This window comes from Haemaphysalis longicornis, unplaced genomic scaffold, assembly GCF_048455015.1.
Source record: "Haemaphysalis longicornis isolate Haplotype H1 unplaced genomic scaffold, Haemaphysalis longicornis Haplotype H1 scaffold_12, whole genome shotgun sequence".
NCBI classification, from domain to species: domain Eukaryota; kingdom Metazoa; phylum Arthropoda; class Arachnida; order Ixodida; family Ixodidae; genus Haemaphysalis; species Haemaphysalis longicornis.
Genome location: NW_027526225.1, coordinates 31,386,384 through 31,407,593, shown reverse-complemented (window position 1 = coordinate 31,407,593; position 21,210 = coordinate 31,386,384). Strand labels below are relative to the sequence as shown.

The window sequence follows — 21,210 nt, the reverse complement described above, 5'->3', positions numbered from 1 at the left end:
ATTGTTGAAGAAGGAGGGCCGCGGTCCCCTCGTGCACTTTTCCCTGCCTGTGCACGCCAGTCCGTGGAATAAACTTTTCGGTTATTTATTTTCAATACTGTTAGCCCTCGCGGATTGGGACAGGTGTGGGAGAGGGAAAATACAGAAGGTTTATAGTACAAACATTAAATCCAGCCGCCCTTCAAAGTTCTGTGAAGATTCGCATACCCGTGAGCATTTCGGGATGTACATTATTCCACTCGGCAATGGAGAGAACAAGAAACGAAAATTGAATACATCCACTCTCGGTATATGTGACGAATGGCAAATAGGTGGTTGGTACGTGCCGCCAACCGTAAGGGCTGGAGGCGGGGAGGGGCAGGTCGAACCAAATTGATAATGTTTATTGTAAAGTTCCTTAAGAAATTTTAGACAAGATTTCTTTCTACGTCTAGGCAGTGGTTGAAGCCCGCTCTGCACCGAGCACCAATGAAAAAGACTTGGTTCTTCGGTACATTAGATAAAGAAATCTCGCTGCTAAGCGTGGCATTTATGCGTAAACGCAAGAGCTTTGCCCAATGATCGTCAAAATGTAACGCCTGAGGAAACCGAGTGCGTCAAAGTCGATTCTTATTTGCCACGCAGTTCCCAGTGGTCGTCCAGGCAATCTGACGCACTCGATGTCCCCGGAGGCCTACGATGTCCTCACCTGGTCCGAAGTGCCCTGCGATCAGCTCAACGGCGCGAACGTCAGCTACTTCGTGGAGCTTACCAGCAACGATACCTGGGAGGCAGACAAGAGGGGCAGTGACGTCAATGGTACGCGTGAAGTCTTCAGGGACCTGATGCCCTTCACCATGTACGAGGCCAGAGTTTTCGCCCAGAACAACGTAGGCCGGTCGCCACAGTTCGCATCCATTGTCTTCACCACGCCACCAGCCCGTAAGCACTTTATTTATTTATTTATTTATTTATTTATTTGTTTATTTATTATTTATTTATTTATTTATTTATTTATTTATTTATTTATTGTTTTCATGCGAGCTTCATCAACCTAAAGAACAAGCAGGTTTCCGTAAAGGTTATTCAACAATGGACCATATTCACACGATCAATCAGGTGATAGAGAAGTGCGCTGAGTATACTGAACCCCTATAATAGTCTTCATAGACTATGAGAAAGTATTTGACTGAAGCCGAAACCTCAGCAATCAGTCAGGCATTAGCAAACCAGGGTGTAGACGAGCATTATGTAACAATCATCATCATCATCATCATCATCATCATCACCAGCCTATCTACGCCCACTGCAGGGCAAAGGCCTCTCAGATTATTCTCCAATTACCTCTGTCCTGTGCCAATTGTGTCCAATTTATCCCCGCAAACTTCTTGATCTCATCTGCCTATCTAACTTTCTGCCGCCCCCTGCAACGCTTGCCTTCTCTAGGGATCCACTCTGTTACCCTTAATGACCAGCGGTTATCTTGCCTTCGCATTACATGCCCTGCCCACGTCCATTACTTCTTCTTAATTTCTACAAATATGTCTTTAACACCAGTTTGCTCTCTGACCCACTCCGCTCTCTTCTTGTCCCTTAATGTTACACCTATCATTTTCCGCTCCATTGCCCGCTGAGTCGTTCTCAATTTAAGTTGAACCCTCTTAGTGAGCCTCCAAGTTTCTGCCCCGTAGGTGAGTACCGGTAAGATGCAGCTGTCATACACTTTCTTCTTCAGCGACAATGGTAGGCTGCTATTCATTATCTGAGAATGTCTGCCATATGCACCCCACCCCATTCTGATCCTCCTAATTATCTCTGCCTCATGGTTGGGATCTGGGGTCACAACTTGGCCTAAGTAGATATATTCGCTTACCACTTCCACTGCCTCGCCACCTATCTCAAACTGCTGTGCTGTCCCGAGGTTATTGATCATTACTTTAGTTTTCTGCATATTAATTTTCAGGCCCACTGTTCTACTCTGTTCGCCCAGTGCGGAAAGCATGCTTTGCAATTCGTCCCCCGAGTTACTTAGCAAGGCAACGTCATCAGCAAATCTGAGGTTACTGAGGTATTCTCCATTAACCCTTACTCCCACCTGTTCCCAATCCAACGTTCTGAATACTTCTTGTAAGCATGCTGTGAATAACATTGGAGAGATTGTGTCTCCTTGTCTGACACCCTTCCTTATAGGTATTTTACTGCTCTCCCTATGGAGGATGATGGTAGCTGTAGACCCACTGTAGATATCCTCTAGTATTCTTACATAATGCTCATCTACCCCCTGGTTCCTTAATGCCTGAATGACTGCTAGGGTTTCGACCGAGTCAAATGCTTTCTCATAATCTATGAAGGCTATATATAGGGGTTCAGTATACTCAGCGCACTTCTCTATCACCTGATTGATCGTGTGAATATGGTCCATTGTTGAGTAAACTTTACGGAACCCTGCTTGTTCTTTAGGTTGACTGAAATCTAAGGTTGCAGAGGTTCGGTTAGCGATTACCTTGGTAAATACCTTGTAGACGACTGACAGTAAGCTGATCGGCCTGTAATTTTGCAAGTCCTTCATGTCGCCTTTCTTATGGATTAGGATGATCTTCGCGTTCTTCCAAGATTCCGGTACCATTGCGGTCATTAGGCGTTGCGTATACAGGTTTGCCAGTTTTTCAAGTACAATTTCTCCGCCATCCTTCAAGAGGTCTGCTGTTATCTGATCCTCACCAGGTGCTTTGCCCCCTTTCATTATGTAACAATACCAGAGGATATTTACAATGGGTCCATAGCCAGGGACGTACCCAGAGGGGAGGGAGGACAGGGGGGCCCGCCCCCCCCCTTTTCCCCGAAAATTTTTGGGCCATACCCTCCTTTCCTCGCGCGACGTCTCTTCTCCCCTCGTACACATTCTCGAACGCCGCCATATAAATTCTGTGCTTGATAGCTATTCGAGGCGTTTTTTTTTCCGAAATGAGCCGAATCCACTTAACGAGAATTTCAGGGAGAAAAAAAAACGAAAGTTTGGAACCGGACCTAAATGCAATGCTGTCAAAACTATTAAACTGCATGTCAGGTAGGGGAACTACAGCTATTAAACTACATGTCAGACAAGTAAGCTAGGGGAAATCTATGGCGACAGGTAGTTAATAATTATGCGGAGAATTTGAGCAATATTAGGATAAGTTTTGATTTGGCTCGTACTCAATTGAAACATTCAAGTTGGCTCGGCATTCTTATGAAAACTTCACTGCGAGTGACTTTCAAGAATGGTACGATAGAGGTCAGGGCAAAAAAGGCCATAAACATATGCAAGAGGGCTTCAAGAACAGTAAAACTATACATGAAGAACCGCTTAGTCCTCTTGGGAGCATTAGCAGCTCTTTCGAATTGTCCCGTTGGGTACTTTTTTGAGCACGTCTGAATACACTCGTGAAGCTCTTCGTTGCCTTGCCACGAATTTCCAAAACGCTTCACAAGAAGCCTGCTCATATCATCTTCGTCACCTTAATGAAGTGGCTCGTACTAACAGAGAGAGGGGATTTGCCAAGGCTTGTAAGGGGCACCTAATTGCTTGGGTATGTAAATGGGAAATATGGGAGTAATAATAACAATCAATCAATCAATCAATCAATCAATCAATCAATCAATCAATCAATCAATCAATCAATCAATCAATCAATCAATCAATCAATCAATCAATCAATCAATCAATCGTGTTTATTTACGTGCCCAGGAACAGCCAGAGGCCTGAGTGCTGGCGCACGGATAGTTACATGAGAACAAAATACAAGAAACATATTGCAAGAAACAAACAAGCGACCAGACACACACAAATTGAAGTAGGGAAAATGACAGAAATAAAGGACAGGCGGAGCCTGGGTACAGGTAAAAAAAAAAGAAGATGACCACACAACAAGCAGAGAACAAAGTTTGACAGTAAAACGACAAAAACAATGACAGAGTATAGAGACAAATGATAAGACAAGCATGATAAGTAAACAGTTTCAAATATAGGCAACTATCTATTGGTTAAACAGAACCGCAGGGAAACCAAATTCCAGGAATGAAAAAAAAAAGAAAAACGAACGACAGAGATATCATAGATGTTTAACATACTGTATTCAACAGCGCAGTACGGTAAATTGTAAAGGAACTTTGAAAGATGTCAAGGCGTTCAGAGAAGCGGTTGTAACAATTCTGTATTCTGCGCACAGGAGAATGATTGGACAAAAATAATAATAATCAATCAATCAATGAATCAATCAATCATGTTTATTTACGTGCCCAGGAACAGCCAGAGGCCTGAGTGCTGGCGCACGGGTAGTTACATGAAAACAAAATACAAGAAACATATATCAAGAAACAAACGAGCGACAAGACACACACAAATTGAAGTAGTGAAAATGACAAAAATAAAGCACAGGCGGAGCTTGGGAACAGGTAAAAATTAAAAAATGAAGATGCCGATGTTGCTCTGCCTGTCGTAAAGGCCACACGACAGGCGGGGCAACAAAGCTTGGCAGTAATACAACAAAAACAACGGCAAGAGTGTAGAGACAAATGATAAGACGAACAAATGACAGTAAACAGTTTCAAAAATAGGCAGCTATCAGTTGGATAGACACAACCGCAGAGAAATCAAATTCCAGAAAAAAAATAACGACAGACATATCATAGGTGTTTAACATACTGTATTCAATAGCGTTGTACGGTAAACTGTAAAGGATTTCTGAAAGATGTCAAGGCGTTCAAAGAAGCGGTTGTAACAATTATGTATTCTGCGCACAGGAGAATGATTGGAGTTGCGCGCAGCGGTCAAGAACGGGCGATGCGACCTGGTGGCCCTTTGTGGTACACTAAACTCTAAACAGTTAAGCAGGTCCGCGCGAGAAAGGTCACCATGAACAATTTTGTGAAGAAATGTAAGGTCTGCACGCATACGTCTGCAGTTCAAGGAAGGGATGGAAGGGGCTATGGGTAAGTCAGAATCAGGATGAGAACTGTGATATTGATGACGGTGCCTTAATATGGATAAAAACTTAATAATCAATCAATCAATCAATCAATCTCTTTATTATAGTGCCCAGGTACAGCCGTAGCCTTTGTGCTGGCGCACTTAAGAAAAAGACAGACGACGACACAAATACATCCACGCGTGAGAAGAACAACAAAATACAAGCGAAGAAAAAAAACTATAATGAAGAATAAAGGTCATTTAACAAAATCAATGATTTCGACACACTAAAGTTTGAACAATCGCGAAACGATAAAACACAGTGTCATAAAAATTTGACAATACAGACGGGCAGATATAGATATATATGAGTAGGAACAGTAACAAAGGCGAGCAACATAAACGAAAATAGGGCAATGAAAATAGAATTAAAACTTGTCGGAACCAAGTCGGGGAGAGACAGAAGTCAGAAGGTCGCACATGTAAGACCGAAGGGGTGTATGAAACAGGTCAATATTATGGGAGTAGAGATTGTATGTTTCTTGAAGGCGGTACAATGGGCAGTGTCTATTGCATGTCTTACGGGTATGAAGTATAGGAGACTTACGGGTAAGTTTCGACGGTACTCTAAGATTTACATTTGCAAGCAACTCCGAACAAGAAATAATCCCGTGTACAAGTTTAAATAAAAAAATTAGGTCAGCATTGGTTCGTCTGGACTTCAAACTTTGGAGAGGATTAGAAGTAAAAAAGTCTGAACCATTGCCTCTGTGGCGGGAGAAACGATGTTTGTGGATAGATATGAACTTATTTTGCACTTTGTCAAGTATATTACTGTTCGACTGGCACGTGCCGTTCCAAACAACAGAGGCATATTCTAAAATAGGGCGGACAACAGACAAATAAAGCTTTAGTAGTGAGATAGGGTTGCTGAATTCTCTTGATATTCGACAGACAAACCCCAAGCGGCGAAGGGCGCGCTTAGAAATAGAATCCACATGAGCAGAAAAGTTTAGCGCACTGTCAAATACCACTCCAAGGTCAGATATTTTACACACACGTGGTAGTGGCACACTTTTCACAACGTACGGATAAAGTATGGGGTTTGTTTTACGAGTGTAGGACATAACCTTCGTTTTAGTGCCACTAAGAGCAAGTTTGTTCGCGGAGCACCAGTTGCTAAAAGCATCCACATCAGATTGAAGAGCTATGCAATCTTCAGCGCTAGTAACTTCTTTAAATATTTTGATGTCATCAGCATATAACAGAAAACAAGAGTCATTTATAGAGGCTGAGACGTCATTAACAAACAAAGAAAACAAAAGGGGCCCCAGAACAGATCCCTGAGGCACACCACTGGAAGCATAGTAGGCAGCAGATTTTTTATCATTAACAGAGACAAAACATGACCTATTATTAAGATAGCTGCTGAGTAACTCCACGAAGCAAACAGGAATGTTATAAGTAGACATTTTATGCAGAAGCAAGGAATGGTCAACTACGTCAAACGCTTTGCTGAGGTCACAGTACACGGTATCGAGCTGACCCCGCCCATGCACAGCTTCCGAGGCAAAGGACATAAAAGACACAAGGTTTGTAGTAGTTGAACGGCCAGATAAAAAATCGTGTTGTTCTGGAAGAAGGATGTTTTTGACACCACTAGACAAAATTACGTGCAAAATTGATTCGAACAGTTTGCTTGCCGAGCAGAGGATAGAAATTGGCCTGTAGTTTTCTGCCTTTGTTTTCACACCAGACTTAAACACAGGAACAATACGCGCGACTTTCCAAAGGCGCGGAAAGGTAGATGATTTTATACAGTTGTTAAATATAGAAGCGAGAATCGGAGCTAGTATGACCCCGTAAGCTTTTAGTAGTGCGGAGGGAATTCCATCCAGACCCGAAGAAAGAGATGGCTTTAGCTGTTTGAGTGCCTTGAGAACGTCTTCTTCGGATATAAGGGTGATACAGAAATTCGAAGAAGACAGTTCGCGGGCGTGGGAGAGGGTATTGGGTCCAAATACTGAACTGAAGTGCTCAGCAAATGCATCGGCAACAGAAGCGATATCATTTCCCTTTTCATCGAGAAGGCTGATGTGTTCTCGGCTCTTCGTGCCGGAGCGAAAACGGACGTACTGCCAGAAGCATCTGGAACTCCGCGTAGCATCATTTTCAACAGCAGAGATGTACAGTAACCGATCCCGCTTATAGAGCACTTTGCACAAAGACCTGTAATAGACAAATTGCTGTTGCCATGACTCACTATTTGTCCGCCGTGCCTTCCGATGGGCACGCTTCTTATGTTTCAAGGCCACGCGGAGCTCACTTGAAAACCAAGCGGGGAATTTAGAGTTCCTGGGCCGCTTACGCGGGATGAATCTGCGCATACCTTCTTGCATAATAGAAGAAAATTGCTCGACTTGCTCGTCAACTTTTCGAGCGTTCAAAACCTCAGACCAGTCACACTCCGACAGATAATTATAAAAACCTACGTAGTCCCCAGCGGCAAAGTTAAAGGCAGGACGGGCAGATGGACAGGAGCGAATGAACTGAGGGGAACACGGTAAGGAAAGATGCAAGGGGGGATGATACTTGTCAGGACACACAAGATGAAAGTCGGACTTGGAAACACTGAGAGAATGAAGATTGGAAAAGCAGAGGTCAAGCGTGTTTCCGTTGAAGTTTTTTACACCATTTTTTTGCTGGAGGTCAGTAAAAGAAATGAAGTCAAGAAGGCAGGTGCCTTTCCGTATGGCATAGTGGTATTGATGCTGGACGGTACCATCCAACCAGTCGATACCAGGTGCGTTAAAATCGCCAGCGATACAGAAGTCATGACGGGGATGTGAGGTGACGACGTTTTCGATGGCCGAAATGCCTGACTCATACTCATGTGGATGAAGATTTGGAGAAAAGTAAAATGTAGAAAGTAATATATTCCGCTTACCTTGGCAGCATAATTCAACCCAGACAGATTCATCCACAGTTTCGATATCACTGCGCCTCACGGAAGTAATAGAACGATCCACAGCTATGAGAACACCCCCACCAAAACTTTTACCTTTTGTACAGTCCCGGTCACTGCGGTAAACATTAAAATTTTCGGTAAAATAGTCCCCAGAGGCAATATCTGGTTCAAGCCAGGTTTCAGTAAGAATAATAATATGAAAATTGGATGAAGATACAGAATAAAAAAACTCACTAGCCTTTGTCCGTAGGCCACGAACGTTTTGATAGAGAATGTTCAGGCGCATCCGGGTGGATTATTATTAGATGTTTCAGACGTGTGTAGCATGGATTCATGAAGAGGGCCTAGAAACCGTTTAAAGAGGCACCCGTTCGGCCACAACGATGGGTCTTGTAAGCGTTCGAAGTACTCATCGGAGAACACGACATGAAACGACGCGTAGTTGGTGAACCTTGTTTTTAGACGTTTGCAGGTCACAGGAGGGGCGTTCAAACTGGTAAGGTGGGAGGACAAGGCTTCACTAGTAGTCTCCGGTGACAGCCTAGAAACGAACATAGCGGGTGGCCGCCGAGATACGTCACGTGTCGGCTGTTGGTCAGCCGAGTGTGTTAATTTCGGTGAAACCACCGTGATTGATCCCTGGTCGGAAGTGCCATACGACGGTTGAAGGCGAGCTGGGCGTCCCTTCGGCTGTACAATCCCAGCGACCGGGGCAGGGACAAATGCAACTACATTACCCTGCACACCCCCGGCAGTGGCTGATGTCGGCGAGGGGGATGCGGCAGGGGCAGGCAGCGTCGGAGCCGCCGCAACCGCAGAGAATGGCGACTTCGATTCCGGGGAGCAGGGCTGGGTGCGCGGAGCAGCAGGCCGTCGAGCGAGTTCCCCACGCAGGCAGCGAATTTCCTCCCGGAGGGAGACAACAACATCGGCCTGCCGAGCAAAGCCCTGCAAGCTCTCACGACGGACCTGTTCGTTTTCCTCACGAAGCCGGGCCACTTGGTCGCTCAGAAAAGAGAAAAGAGACAGAAAATAATAATAATAATAATAATATAATAATAATATTAATAATAATAATAATAATGAGATTTAGTCCCTAAGGACGAGGAAGACGCGATAAAATGATAGTTTCACATCTTTCAGTTTCATTTCGTTCACTTCGATTCATGTTATCGTAGACGTGTGGCGGAAGATCGTTCGCTGATCTCAAATTTACTGTCTTATCTTATGATAGGCCATTTCTCAAAAGCAAAAAAGCCGTATGAAAACACCCACAAACAGCCCCAACGGTCACACCAAAAGCGAAATCCCATTGGGCAAATGAATTTGGCTCTCTTTCATCCGCGCCACAGCAGGATCTGGTTCATTTTCCATACGAAGTAAGATTTGCGTACACGTTTGCCGGGCTATCTCTCAACCATTTTCTTGCCACATTTTTCTTAGGGGAATGTTGTCGAGATTTGCTTGGCTGTGTTGTTTTACCTGGCTTAGTTTTAGTTTGTGGATTAGGTTCATTTCGAAGGAAAAGACGCCTCATTTGGTGGTCAACGTGGAATTAAAAAATAAAGGCGAGGCTTGTTTGCCTTAACATTCGCAAGGGGAATGCGTAGTTACTGTGCGGTACGCACAATAATTCCTGTGAATATTTTAATACAGCTGGTATTTTTTAATTTTGCAAACTTCGCGTAGCGATCTTTGACATGCGCCGAAATCTCGAACACACGAGTGTTTTCGCTTTTCGCCTCCATCACATAAGCTGATGCACCTAATTTAATTTTTTTTGCAGGTTTACGTGTCTGTAGGGTAAACGCTGAGGGTTCCTCGTGTTTATACTCATAACGGCAAGTAGGGTGGCCCTCTCGCCTAATTTGCATAGGAAAGTTACCTTGGGTTGCCCCCCCCTGCCCGAAAAAAAATCCTAATCCTGGGTACATGCCTGTCCATAGCTACCATCACCATCCATAAGGAGAGCAGTAAAATACCTATAAGGAAGGGCGTCAGACAAGGGGACACAATCTCTCCAATGTGATTCACAGCATATTTACAAGAAGTATTCAGAACATTGGATTAGGAACAGGTGGGAGTAAGGGTTAATTGAGAATACCTCAGGAACCTGAGATTTGCTGATGACATTGACTTGCTAAGTAACTCGGAGGACGAATTGCAAAGCATGCTTGCTGCACTGGACAAACAGAGTAGAACCATGGCCCTGAAAGTTAATATGCAGAAAACTACAGTAATGATCAGTAACCTCAGGATAGCAAAGTGATTTGAGATAGGTGGTGAGGCAGTGGAAGTGGTAAGCCAATACATCTACTTAGGCCAAATTGTGACGCTGGATCCAAACAATGAGGAAAAGATAATTAGAAGAATAAGAATGGGGTGGGGTGAATTCGGCACGCATTCTCAGATAATGAATGGCGGTCTACCATTGTCCCCGAAAAAGAAAGTATGACACCTGCATCTTACCGGTACTCACCTACGGGGCAGAAATTTGGTGGCTCACTAAGAGGGTTCAACTTATTGACGACGGCTGAGCGAGCAATGGAACGGAAGATGATAGGTGTAACATTAAGGGACAAGAAGAGAGCGGAGTGAATCAGGGAGCAAACGCGTGTTAAGGACATATTAGTAAAAATTAAGAAGAACAATGGACGTGGGCTGGGCATGTAATGCGAAGGCAAGATAACCGTTGGTCAATAGGTGTAACAGAGCGGATCCCTAGAGTAGGCAAGCGTGGCAAGGGGCTGCAGAAAGTTAGATGGGCAGATGAGGTCTAGAAGTTTGCGGGATAAATTGGCCGCAGTTTGCACATGATCGGGATTTTTGGAGAATAATGGGAGAGGTCTTTGCTCTGCAGTGGGCGTAGATAGGCTGGTGATGATGATGATTATTGATCGACAGATCAATCGATCGATCGATTTATTTATTTATTTATTTATTTATTTATTTATTTATTTATTGCACCCTCAGGGCCCGGCGAGGGCGTTGCAGAGGGAAATGGGCGTGCGATTGCATAAAACGTAAACAAGAATTGTAACAGCACAATTAGTGACAACACGACCAAATCCAATCCGCGCGCGGAAGTATCAAGTTAAAATGAGCGCAGTTTATGCTACAATCGGTTCCGGAGTACCATCGGTCTGAAGGAAAATAGAGCAAAAAAATAGGACGCTGGCTGCAGAATGATACTGATAGCAGCAGATTGATAGTATACTGGTAATAACACATGAGTACCGCAAAATTAGATGACGGACGCCAATAAATGATTGACGAGCAATGTATGTCAGTGGCATCACCTTGGATCTGAACAAACCATGGATCACTACCACTCTGAGGGAGAGTGGTCTATTCTTGAAAAAAGTGAAGTTTAGGTGAATTGTTTAACAAAAAAAAACGTCCTTGGGGCTTTCTTAGTGCAGGAGCCGTCAGCCTTAGGCCGGATCCAGACTGTTGTCGCAGCTGTCGTAATATCTTTATATAATGACGCCATTTGACGTTTCAGCCAACCGAACTGCGTGAAAGGCCGTTTTTTTACATCCATAGCGCACGATATGGCTGTTACGTCGGTAATCTGAACATTGCCTTACTTGTGCAATGACCGCGGCTTGCTAATACTGCACAATTTGTGGACTGTTTTGTAAAAGCTTGTAAGAATGAAAGGGTTCTGCAGATGTCATTTGTTAGTTTCTAGCGTTTTTGCAAATGTTCCACAAAATGTGCCACAAGGATAAAAGAAGGCGGTAAAGGGTAATGAAAACCGATATTTTGTCTTTTTATAGGTCTGGCCAATTTTCAGCAGCTCACACAAAAATTAGGGCTATTTGAACAAACTGTAGCCTTAGGAGTTCTTGAGGAGAAGCTGAAAAACCTGGTGTTAACTAGATAGCGGATGTGTTTTATGCTTGCGTGCCGCTTTAACGAAAGCACGCACGCTTGCACGCACGCACGCGCGCACGCACGTACAAGTAAAATGTTACCAAACACACCAAGTTGGAGTTGTTCAAAATCATATGGTTACAAGTAGATATTGCATTGTGTGAATGTGAGTTCACGTAAGCAATCGTTTACTACGTTTTAAACGCGAAAGTAGCAACTACATTTATCTGGCACCACTCGTACTTCATGATTTGTTTCTATCCTTCGACGTCTTGCACGGGCATTATTGTAGTGCTGCAAAGACCACCGCAAATTTGGCCAGGCACATCCCTTGAAGTGGACTACTAGGCATGATATTTTTAGATGACACTACGCTATCTGCTTTACCTTGACTAGACTGCTCATGATACACTGCATTCTTAGACAGAGTGATGACTGATATCATTGGCACAGACATGCTTTTGCAACCTCCCGTACAAAAGATTCGTTCGTAAATTATGTTCAAACCTGGGGCCGATCTGTCCGTATTGCTACCTCTTGTACTAAACTGCTTTTTGTCCTTTTAGTAGTGTTGACTGCTTGACGGCTGGATATGTAACACCGCGTCCAGACATGATCATTTAAAGACAAATCCAAGCAATTCATCTTGTAGCGCAGCTTTTAAGTCTTGTGGAACGTGTTTTTGTTTTTCCGCAGCACCCCCAGAACCAACGGACATGCTCACTTTCTGGCTTACTACGAGAAGCGTTCTGGTGTCTTGGAACGCTCCGTATCCACCACACGGTGTCCTCGACCACTACGAACTCAAGTTCTGGAGCCAAGCTGACCCGGAAATGGTCAGCCGCATGAATTTCTCGCCTGAGGAGTGTCAGCGGAAAAGGGCGCTGGTGCCTAGACACTGCATCACAGTCAAGGAGCTGGACGCCAACATTAGCTACAGGTTCTCGGTAAAAACCGTCTCGCACTTTCATTGGTGCGCATGGTCTTGACGTCAGTTTTCTGTAGTACGTGCATGTGGAAGGTTTCCGCTCGTAATAGTCCCCGTTTTGTAGAGCCGGAAGTTTTGCTGCCTGTATAGTTCTGCCAGTGTGCCTTACAAAGTCCCATTCGCCACTAAGACCGATACTGTACGGCGGCGGTCAAACTAATTAAAGGGTCCATGAAGAAAAAAATACAAATTCGGTTCATTAAAAACGCTGTTTTGTCCAGATAACAACAATGTCAATGTTATCGCAAGCTTCCAACAAATAATCATGAAGTTGAAGAAAACATTCAAAAAATGTAGGGGAGCTTTTCACTCACGCGCAGGATTTGAATGGCGAAGGCGTTGTAGGTGATCATCGACGCACACAAAGTTGAGTTTTAGTATCATTGTGGTTTCGTGGTTGACGTCGTCGGCAAGGCATTTCAATGACCTTATGTTGAGCAAGGCAAGTGTGAGTTCGTCGTTCAGGTCTACGTTTTCGTTCGCCACTCTGCAAGCGTGACTTATCGTCTCTAGCGGATGCTTTGCACACTGAGCCTCTTGAAGGGCGGCCTCTTCCTTGGACGTGCGAACTATCTGCGGCAGGGCAATGGGGAGTCAATGATCATCAGCTTCGACATTCAAGTCGCGGCTCTTCTACGGTACAGAGCGCATGCGCACGACGACAAGAGGAGGAATGAACGAGGGGCGTACGCTATGACGTGTCTTTCTCGTTCCGAGCAAGTGTTGCCACGATACGGTGACCGGTGGAGCTTTTTTCTGGCCAATGTTGGCCTATCTCCCTAAGTGGGTATGCATGGCCTGACAAACATGCGCTCGAGGCAAGCGGCGAACGCTTAAGTTTTTTTCTTGCCAATATTGGCCAATCTCCGTAAGTGGGCACGCTTAGATTGATGAACCGGCACTCGAGGCAGGCGTGCACGAGGGCCCGCCATTTTCTTCGTATTTTTATCTGCGGACACCATACACAAACGATTTCCTAAACAGCTTCGCTGTGAACCGTAGCGACTCCGCATGCCGCTTTCCGGCAACTTTCTATGACGTCACAGAGAATTGATTGTGTTATTGGCCGCCGGCGACCTTAGCCACGGCCAAACAACATGACTGGGAACGTGTAGCAGGGCTTGTAGTTCCGTTTGATCGCATCACTTGAATGCTAACGCGCAGTTAATACGCTGACAAAAATATTTTAGTGCCAGCCCCTAGCACGTCACTCTTGCCCATATGACGTCACTATGGCGCGAAATTTAAAAGTTGTTGAGTCTTTCTTGCATTTTTTTTCTTAAAAAAGCGTGTCGCTACTGGAATAAAGCTGTATTCTTTTTTGTTAATGCGATAGTATGCCCGTTGGCATAAAATACTGCGTCACAGGTATATATTCGCTACCTAAGCTCAGTTCTTTCAAACAGACCGAAGTTTCGTTTCGTTTTGATGGCCCTTTAAAGGGTGGAGGCTATTACGAGTCCGATCATGATACCGCGTTAAACAAAAGACTGTCGTCGGTGGTCCCACCAATCAGTGACGTGAGGCGTGGTTCACCCAAGATTAGCAACTACCGGGCTGGGAAATTACGCAGATAATCACGAAGCGTTTCGGTACATGCGAGTGCGCATGCTCCAGCATGCGCTGGAGCCAGCCAGCGCACATGGTAATCTACGACAAAGTAGTCGATACAATTGAGCCCGGTTATAGGAAATTCTCCGAGACACGGCGGAGAAACATCGCTTTTATACGAGCTAACAGGGGTAAACATTTATTTATTTGGAAGTGAAGCCTTAATGTGGTAGACCATCGTTATAGTGAATTTACGTTGTTCCAAGTTTCTTGTGTACTCCCTGCAGGGCATTATGCGCAAATACGCTCTTCTTTTAACAAAAGTATCGCTTATAACGAAGCAATTTGGCTGTCCCGTGGACTTTGCCATATATATTCTCGTGATATTCATACCTTCAGCGTCTACGTAACTAGAATTTATGCATCTGGCTAAGCGTTCGGCAACAGTTGTTGACTGCGGCGGCACGTGAAATAGTAAATTGATTATATGTGCCTAAGCGCGCCACCGTTTCACGTTTTCAGGTGAGGGCGGTTAACAAAGGAGATCTTTCCTCACCCTATTCGGTGCAACCGGACATTGACGAAAGGAGGACAGCTGGTATGTATGATTTGTACTTTTAGTTAAAGAATCGTGGTTGTACTCATCTGCGCCTTATTCGAACGAAAGAGAGACACGACGAATGTACGGTTAAGAAAGGTAGTATGTACCACTACTGTCACCCAACAACATGGCCGCGCCATATTTGTGGCGAAGATGAAACGGCGATGATAACGTTAGGGCAAGTAATAAAGTAGCAAAAAAGACTACTGAATTAGCAGAAATGTAAATATAACTGACGTAGCATTGCCCCATTGAAGACCCCGGACCTGTGCCGTGCTGGAAAACAGAAAGAAACTTCAAAGCTGGAGTTTGAAAGCTTTTACCAGGAATAATTGTCGCAACCGAAAAAGACTTAAATCATAATAACAGTAATCATTCATTTCAAAGCGCATTATCGCATAATAACAGTAAACATTCATTTCAAAGCAAGATATAATTGGTTAGCGCCAGTTCTAATTAATGATATGGTTTTCACTTTGAAAAGAAAGCAGATATTTTTTTAATCACTTTGCGATAACTTCATTACACCGTCACATTTATCAGAAATATGTGCGAATTGACAGCTGAGTGGAAACACGAAACCTTTAAATAACTGTTTTCTAGGGTTGTAAAGGGTTAAATACAGTAGAATAGACGTAACTGAATTTTATTTATTGGAGAAATTACAGGTAAACTTTACTCCGGAAGTCACTTGCACCATGCAACCTCTTTAAATTGACTGTAAATGACCACTGAAACAAAGTAACGTTCAAAATAAATCGAAAAATCAATTTTGGGCACTTAAGGCACTTTAAAGGTACCCTGATTTGAATTTATCAAGCACCCGTTTTTGCTTGCGCTGCGTACGCCGGCTCAAATAAATTTTTATCTGAGCGATAAGCGGTATTCTTTATAAAGCCTGAAAGAAGAAAAACTACAATGCGCGGTTAGCGGCGGCCGCACCAACTAACCGCAGTGACGGTAGGCAAAGGTGCCACGCGATTCGACGATGTCCCAGGTTAGCATTCAAACAAGTTCCGTTTTCGGTTATTGTTGAATGGGCCTCTTCGCTATCTCAATGATCGTCATACCACGCTTTTGTCATGTTTTCGGCTGTAAAATACCTTATATAAGCCTACCAGGACGGCTTGGAATAGTGGCAATCACTAGCCGAGGCCTACACAGTGGATGAACGCCCTCTGCATCACCGCAGACGCTCAAATGCCATGCGCTTTCCCCCCATATTTGGAGCTTGCCTCACGCATGCCTATATCGTAAAAAGCGTGTTCGCACCAGGCCAAGGTCTGCTGATTCTGGCCTGTGGCCACTGCCCGCAAGTAGTCGGTGCTTATGGCAACAGCACGCCAACGAGAACTCGTTAGCGCGTGAGTGTCAGTCTGCGCGCTTTCTGCGGACTCGCTCGTAGAGCAATGAACGTTACAGGCCAAATTGGTGAATTCGGTACAGAAAACATCAGCCGAAAACGAAAAATTACTTACAAAAAAAGAACGTACCCTCGGGGATTTGAACTTTCGACTTGCAAAATAACATACCATAGCGCCCCAGACCACGCGGCCACGAGACAATGCATACGCGTGCTGGAAATATAAGGTATATAATGTATACCCAGTTTACATTTTTATTTAGTTTTAGCATTTCAAGAAGTTTAGATGACTATTTGTTGTATAGCGCTCGTGCAGTAAGCGTTTCCCAAATTTCCACAATATATCCCGTCAACTGCATTTCTTAGACGGAAAAGCGTTCGCAGATGTGTGGTCGTGCTGCTGCCCGCTGTGCTTGTTCACCCAACGCAAAAAAACTGCTTCCTGCACCATTGTTTTACGCAGTACGGTAAACGTTTCAGTTGATTCTTTTTCCCTAGTACCCATTCTAACTTCGCTGACTCTTCTCCTGCCTTCAATTGACATTAGATTTTCCCACTAACGTACCAGTCAGCGAAGCGTCGCATATGCACTTGTGCAGCGCTTGTGTGGAGCGACCTGGACTTGGAGTCTGATACAGTGTACAAGCTAAAAAACTAAATAAAGGCACATTCTTCCATTCAAAAACGTGTCGTGGATTAGTTGCAAAGACCGAACGAATTGCGACGACCGAATTTTGAATTTCGGATCAACGCTGGGCCGACTGACTTTTTTGGAAGGTTGGCGAGCCGTGCAGTAGCGCAGTCGCGCAGTCAAGCCAGGCCATTTTTTTTTTCTGACGTCACACGAAAACGCCACAGAAAATGGCCGAGGATGCAGAGAGGCGGACAGAATTTCCGAATTGATTTTTCTACTAAATAAAATCGCGTAAACGCACCCGGAGTGATGGAAACATGGCCTAGGGACTCCAGACAAGTTTGCACTGGTAATACCGCAATGTTTAAAAATCACTTCAGTGTCCCTCTAACAAGAAAAATATTAAGTAAGTAAATACCGGTTCTGGATAACAAAATGCGAGCTATTTGTTTTATGTAAATAATTTAAAATCGGCAACTTGTTTTGTTCACGGCATTCACAGTAGCCAGCATTTGTGTTTCATTGCGAACGCTTTGGTCAGCGGGAACCGAAGACGTTTTTGTTTTTCGCAGAGAAGTATTTCGTCACTAGTGCCCGATCAGGAGACCGGCAAATCTAGCTACGAAGCAAGGTAGCAACTCCGTCGGCTTGAAACGTATGTTTCACAATAAGTGGATTTTACGATTTCTCTTTGCACCAGCAAATAGACCTCCTTATGCTTGTTTCGAGCCTATCTTCTTATCTCCTTAACAATCTTAAAACGAAACCGGAAACTCATGCGGCTTGCGTGCGCGAACGTAAACCATTACCCGGTGTATGTTTAAACGCCTCTTATTAGGCGAAGTGAAGCTAGAGCGAGTTGATTTTGAAATGTGAGGTAAGTCTGAATGGCTATGATGTTGTATAAAAGGCTTTGGAACCGTTTAAACATACATTACCATTTTTGTTGTATTTATTTACAGGAAGACTAAATAACGTTCACTCTTCAGAGCGGGGTCAGCACAGCCTCAAGATTCACTGGTCCGCGTCTGATTTCAGGAAAGAGAGGCCAGCTGGTTACATGGTGAGATAACTGTGCCTGATAATGTTTTTACAGTAGATTCGGTGTAACCTCGTCATGCCTTTCTTTTGAGGGGAACGATGCTGAGCCTGTTATACTGCTTCATTATTTACTGCCAAGACTACCACTTTATTCCGCTGGGCTATTCACAGTTCATTTATTGTTGAGAGTATTTACACGTCTAGATGGTGTACTTACTCGTCTACATGGTGTTATGTTATTAAATGGTGTTTAGATGGTTGCCTCACTAAATCAGGGTTTCTTGGTGTAATTTTTTTATTTGACGCAGGTAAACACGTCCCTCGTTCATACATTCAATCGCAAGCTGGCGATAAGCGAGAAGCCAAGGTCATATGTTGTCAACGGTTCTAAAGTTCAAGAGATACAGTTGTCTCACCTATACCCAGCGTCGACGTACCTTGTTTGCGTTCAAGCCATAACAAGAATTTTTCCGAGTGAACCAATTTGCGCAAACTTCACTACAAGAGCGTCTGGTGAGTGTAAAGTGACTCCCGGCTTTTGCATATCTGCGTAGGTGTTCTTGCTTTACAACTTAAATAAAAAATATGAACTGTATTTTTATAACCACAACCCCAATGCGACCAGTTTGCTAACTTTATAGCGATTTGAACCTTTTCGAATGAACTTGGAACATTAACTTGTGTGTAGACAAAAAAAAACAGTTGATATGACTCGAACTGTATTGTTTATTTCAAAATCGCGCCAGAAAAGAAAAGGGGGGGGGGGAATATTGTGCTTCGCGAAGGCGCAAATGTGCAGCTTTTTACCTTTTCTTCGTTCTGTTTCTAAAAAAACAATGAAAATGATTTAAGTTCATTTGATGTTGTCACGCAGTGAATCACAATGTTACGTTCTTGCAGAAATAACGTTTGTCGGAGCGAAGTCGTGTTCCGCAATAAACTAGAATAGAACGCAATCGTATGGGAAGCCGTCGACGCAGTGACGTGCACGGTCGAGGACGAGCGAATAGAAATGCCGAATCGTTTACTCTGCACACACTTATCTCGACATGATTTCCTTATCAGGTGTATTCAATCAGATCGAGAACATTGTCAGCCAAACACAAACAGCCTTGTGGCAAGCTGGTACCCTTTCCTTACCAAAAAAAGTTGCCCGGCCCGGCGTACCACAGAGAATTCAAACTGGGGTCATGCTTGAAATGCAGGATAAGATGCCTTATTTCCTCGATTGTACCGCAACCACGATCGCAACACGAGGGGGGACTTTTCTTTTGCACCCAGAAAGAAAAAAATAAAACCGTGAAAGTAACGAGTGGGGGAGACTTTGTCGCGTGAAGCAAAAAAGAAAGCAAGAACCACCGATGCACTTACACGAGGGCAGCGGAAGCATGGAAAAGCACATTTATTTTTTATTTTTCAAACACTGATTAGACGCCCACTTGTGACGCTTTGAACTTCGTTCGCGGTATGCCGATCTGCTGTGCGACATCGCTTGTTTTGCGCTGAACAAGTTTAACACTGACCGCAATGCAGCGTTTCAGCCGTTCTGACGACATCAGCAACACGCTTCTCTAATTCATTGATTGATATCAGGGTTTAACGCGCCGACGCAACGAATGCGATGACGCGCGCAGTAGTGGAGGGCTACGGATTAATTTTGGCCACCTGGGGATCTTTAACGTGCGCTGAAATTGATTTTGATTGATTGTAGGGTTTAACGCGCCGACGCAACGCAGGCGATGAGGCGCGCCGCAGTGGAGGGCTCCGGATTAATTTTGACCACCTGGGGATCTTTAACGTGCGCCGAAATCTCGTACACACGAGCGTTTTTGCTTTTCGCCTCCATCAAAAAAGCGGCCGCCGCGGCCGGGAATCGAACCCGCGACCTCGTGCTCAGCAGCGCAACGCCTTAGCCACTGAGCCACCGCGGCGGGTTGCGCTGAAATCTCGTACACACGGGCGATTTTGCTTTTCGCCTCCATCAGAAAAGTGGCCGCCGCGCTCGGGAATCGAACCCGTGACCTCGGGCTCAGCAGCGCAACGCCTTAGCCACTGAGCCACCGCGGCGGGTGCTTCTCTAATTCAACGTAGCGGCTATGGGGAGGCCTACGGTAACTTTTTTGGGCGGGTTCGCTTGACACAGTGCCCTCCCTTTGGAGCTGCCATCCGTGCGTGGTCGATTCGTGCAAGTCAAATCTCCGGCCAGCAGCTGAATTTCCGATTTCTTCAGCCATCAAATGACTTTTGCAACTGGCATCGTACTGAGCGCGAAGCGTCGCCATCACAAGGGAGCCGAAGGTGAGACGAAACACTTGAGGGTGTAGTGGCATCATCATCGCCAACGGCCACGCACTATCATCATCATTATTGGTGATGATTACGCAGCACAGAATATCATGGCCTCCGCGCTGCTCGGCCACCTTACATAATTGGCGATCCAGACGTTTCACATGTGCACGCATTGGTGTCCTTGACCCGCACCTGCAGCGTCACCTTCCACTAAGCCTCCCACGGTATGACGCAACTCTTCTTTGCCGTCTCTGGCTGGGGGTGGCTTTCACAAATGCTCATTCATACACAATCGGAATGGCAGCAAGTGAGGAGTGGGAAACGTGTGGCACGCCGGAGACGATCCGGCACGTTTTATGCGAGTGCCAACGCTACTCGCCTGAAAGAAAAAAGCTGTCGTCAGCACTGAGAAACCTGGACTCTCGGCGGCCATTTTCGGAGGCGAAGATACTGCGCTACTGGCCCTTTCTGTCATCCGCTCAGAAGGCGACTAAGGAACTTTTACGCTTTCTACGGGCGGCGAACTTAAACACCAGACTATAGAATGAACGCCTCCAGTGTCTATCAGTGTCAGTGCTTCAGCGCTGGACATACGTGTCTACTCCAACTTCTGTTCATTCTTTCTTTTTTTTTTGCCCATTTCCCCTTTTCCACGTGCAGGATAGCAAACTAGGCTCTAGCCAGGTTAACTTTCCTGCTTCCTTCTACACCCTTCCTTCCTTTCTTCCTGCCGGACGTCGGCAGCATGGAGCCCCGCTTTTTCGTCTACCATCTGCCCCCTACCCGGCCTTCGCACACCGTCATCACGGAGCGTGGTTTCGTGACATGGCGGCGCACTTTGAGCTACGGCGCATCGACTCGCAGGCTGAGCGGTACCGCATTGCCAAAGCGTTGCTTCCAAAAGACCTGCGCATCGACATCTAATACAGTGAACAACCCTACGACGACCTTGGGATCCTTGTCATGGCG

General features: G+C 45.0%; 1 protein-coding gene across 3 annotated transcripts in view; it reads left to right on the top strand.

Moving 5' to 3' along the window:
* LOC144162547 (receptor-type tyrosine-protein phosphatase T-like) overlaps positions 1-21,210 on the top strand; it is a 90,986-nt gene that overhangs the window by 11,963 nt on the left and 57,813 nt on the right. For all 3 annotated transcript variants that reach the window (XM_077693132.1, XM_077693131.1, XM_077693133.1), the window contains 5 exons: positions 625-921; positions 12,471-12,721; positions 14,836-14,911; positions 17,874-17,974; positions 18,261-18,465. In XM_077693132.1, the coding sequence (XP_077549258.1) occupies positions 625-921; positions 12,471-12,721; positions 14,836-14,911; positions 17,874-17,974; positions 18,261-18,465 (930 nt within the window). The remainder of the gene's footprint in view (positions 1-624; positions 922-12,470; positions 12,722-14,835; positions 14,912-17,873; positions 17,975-18,260; positions 18,466-21,210) is intronic.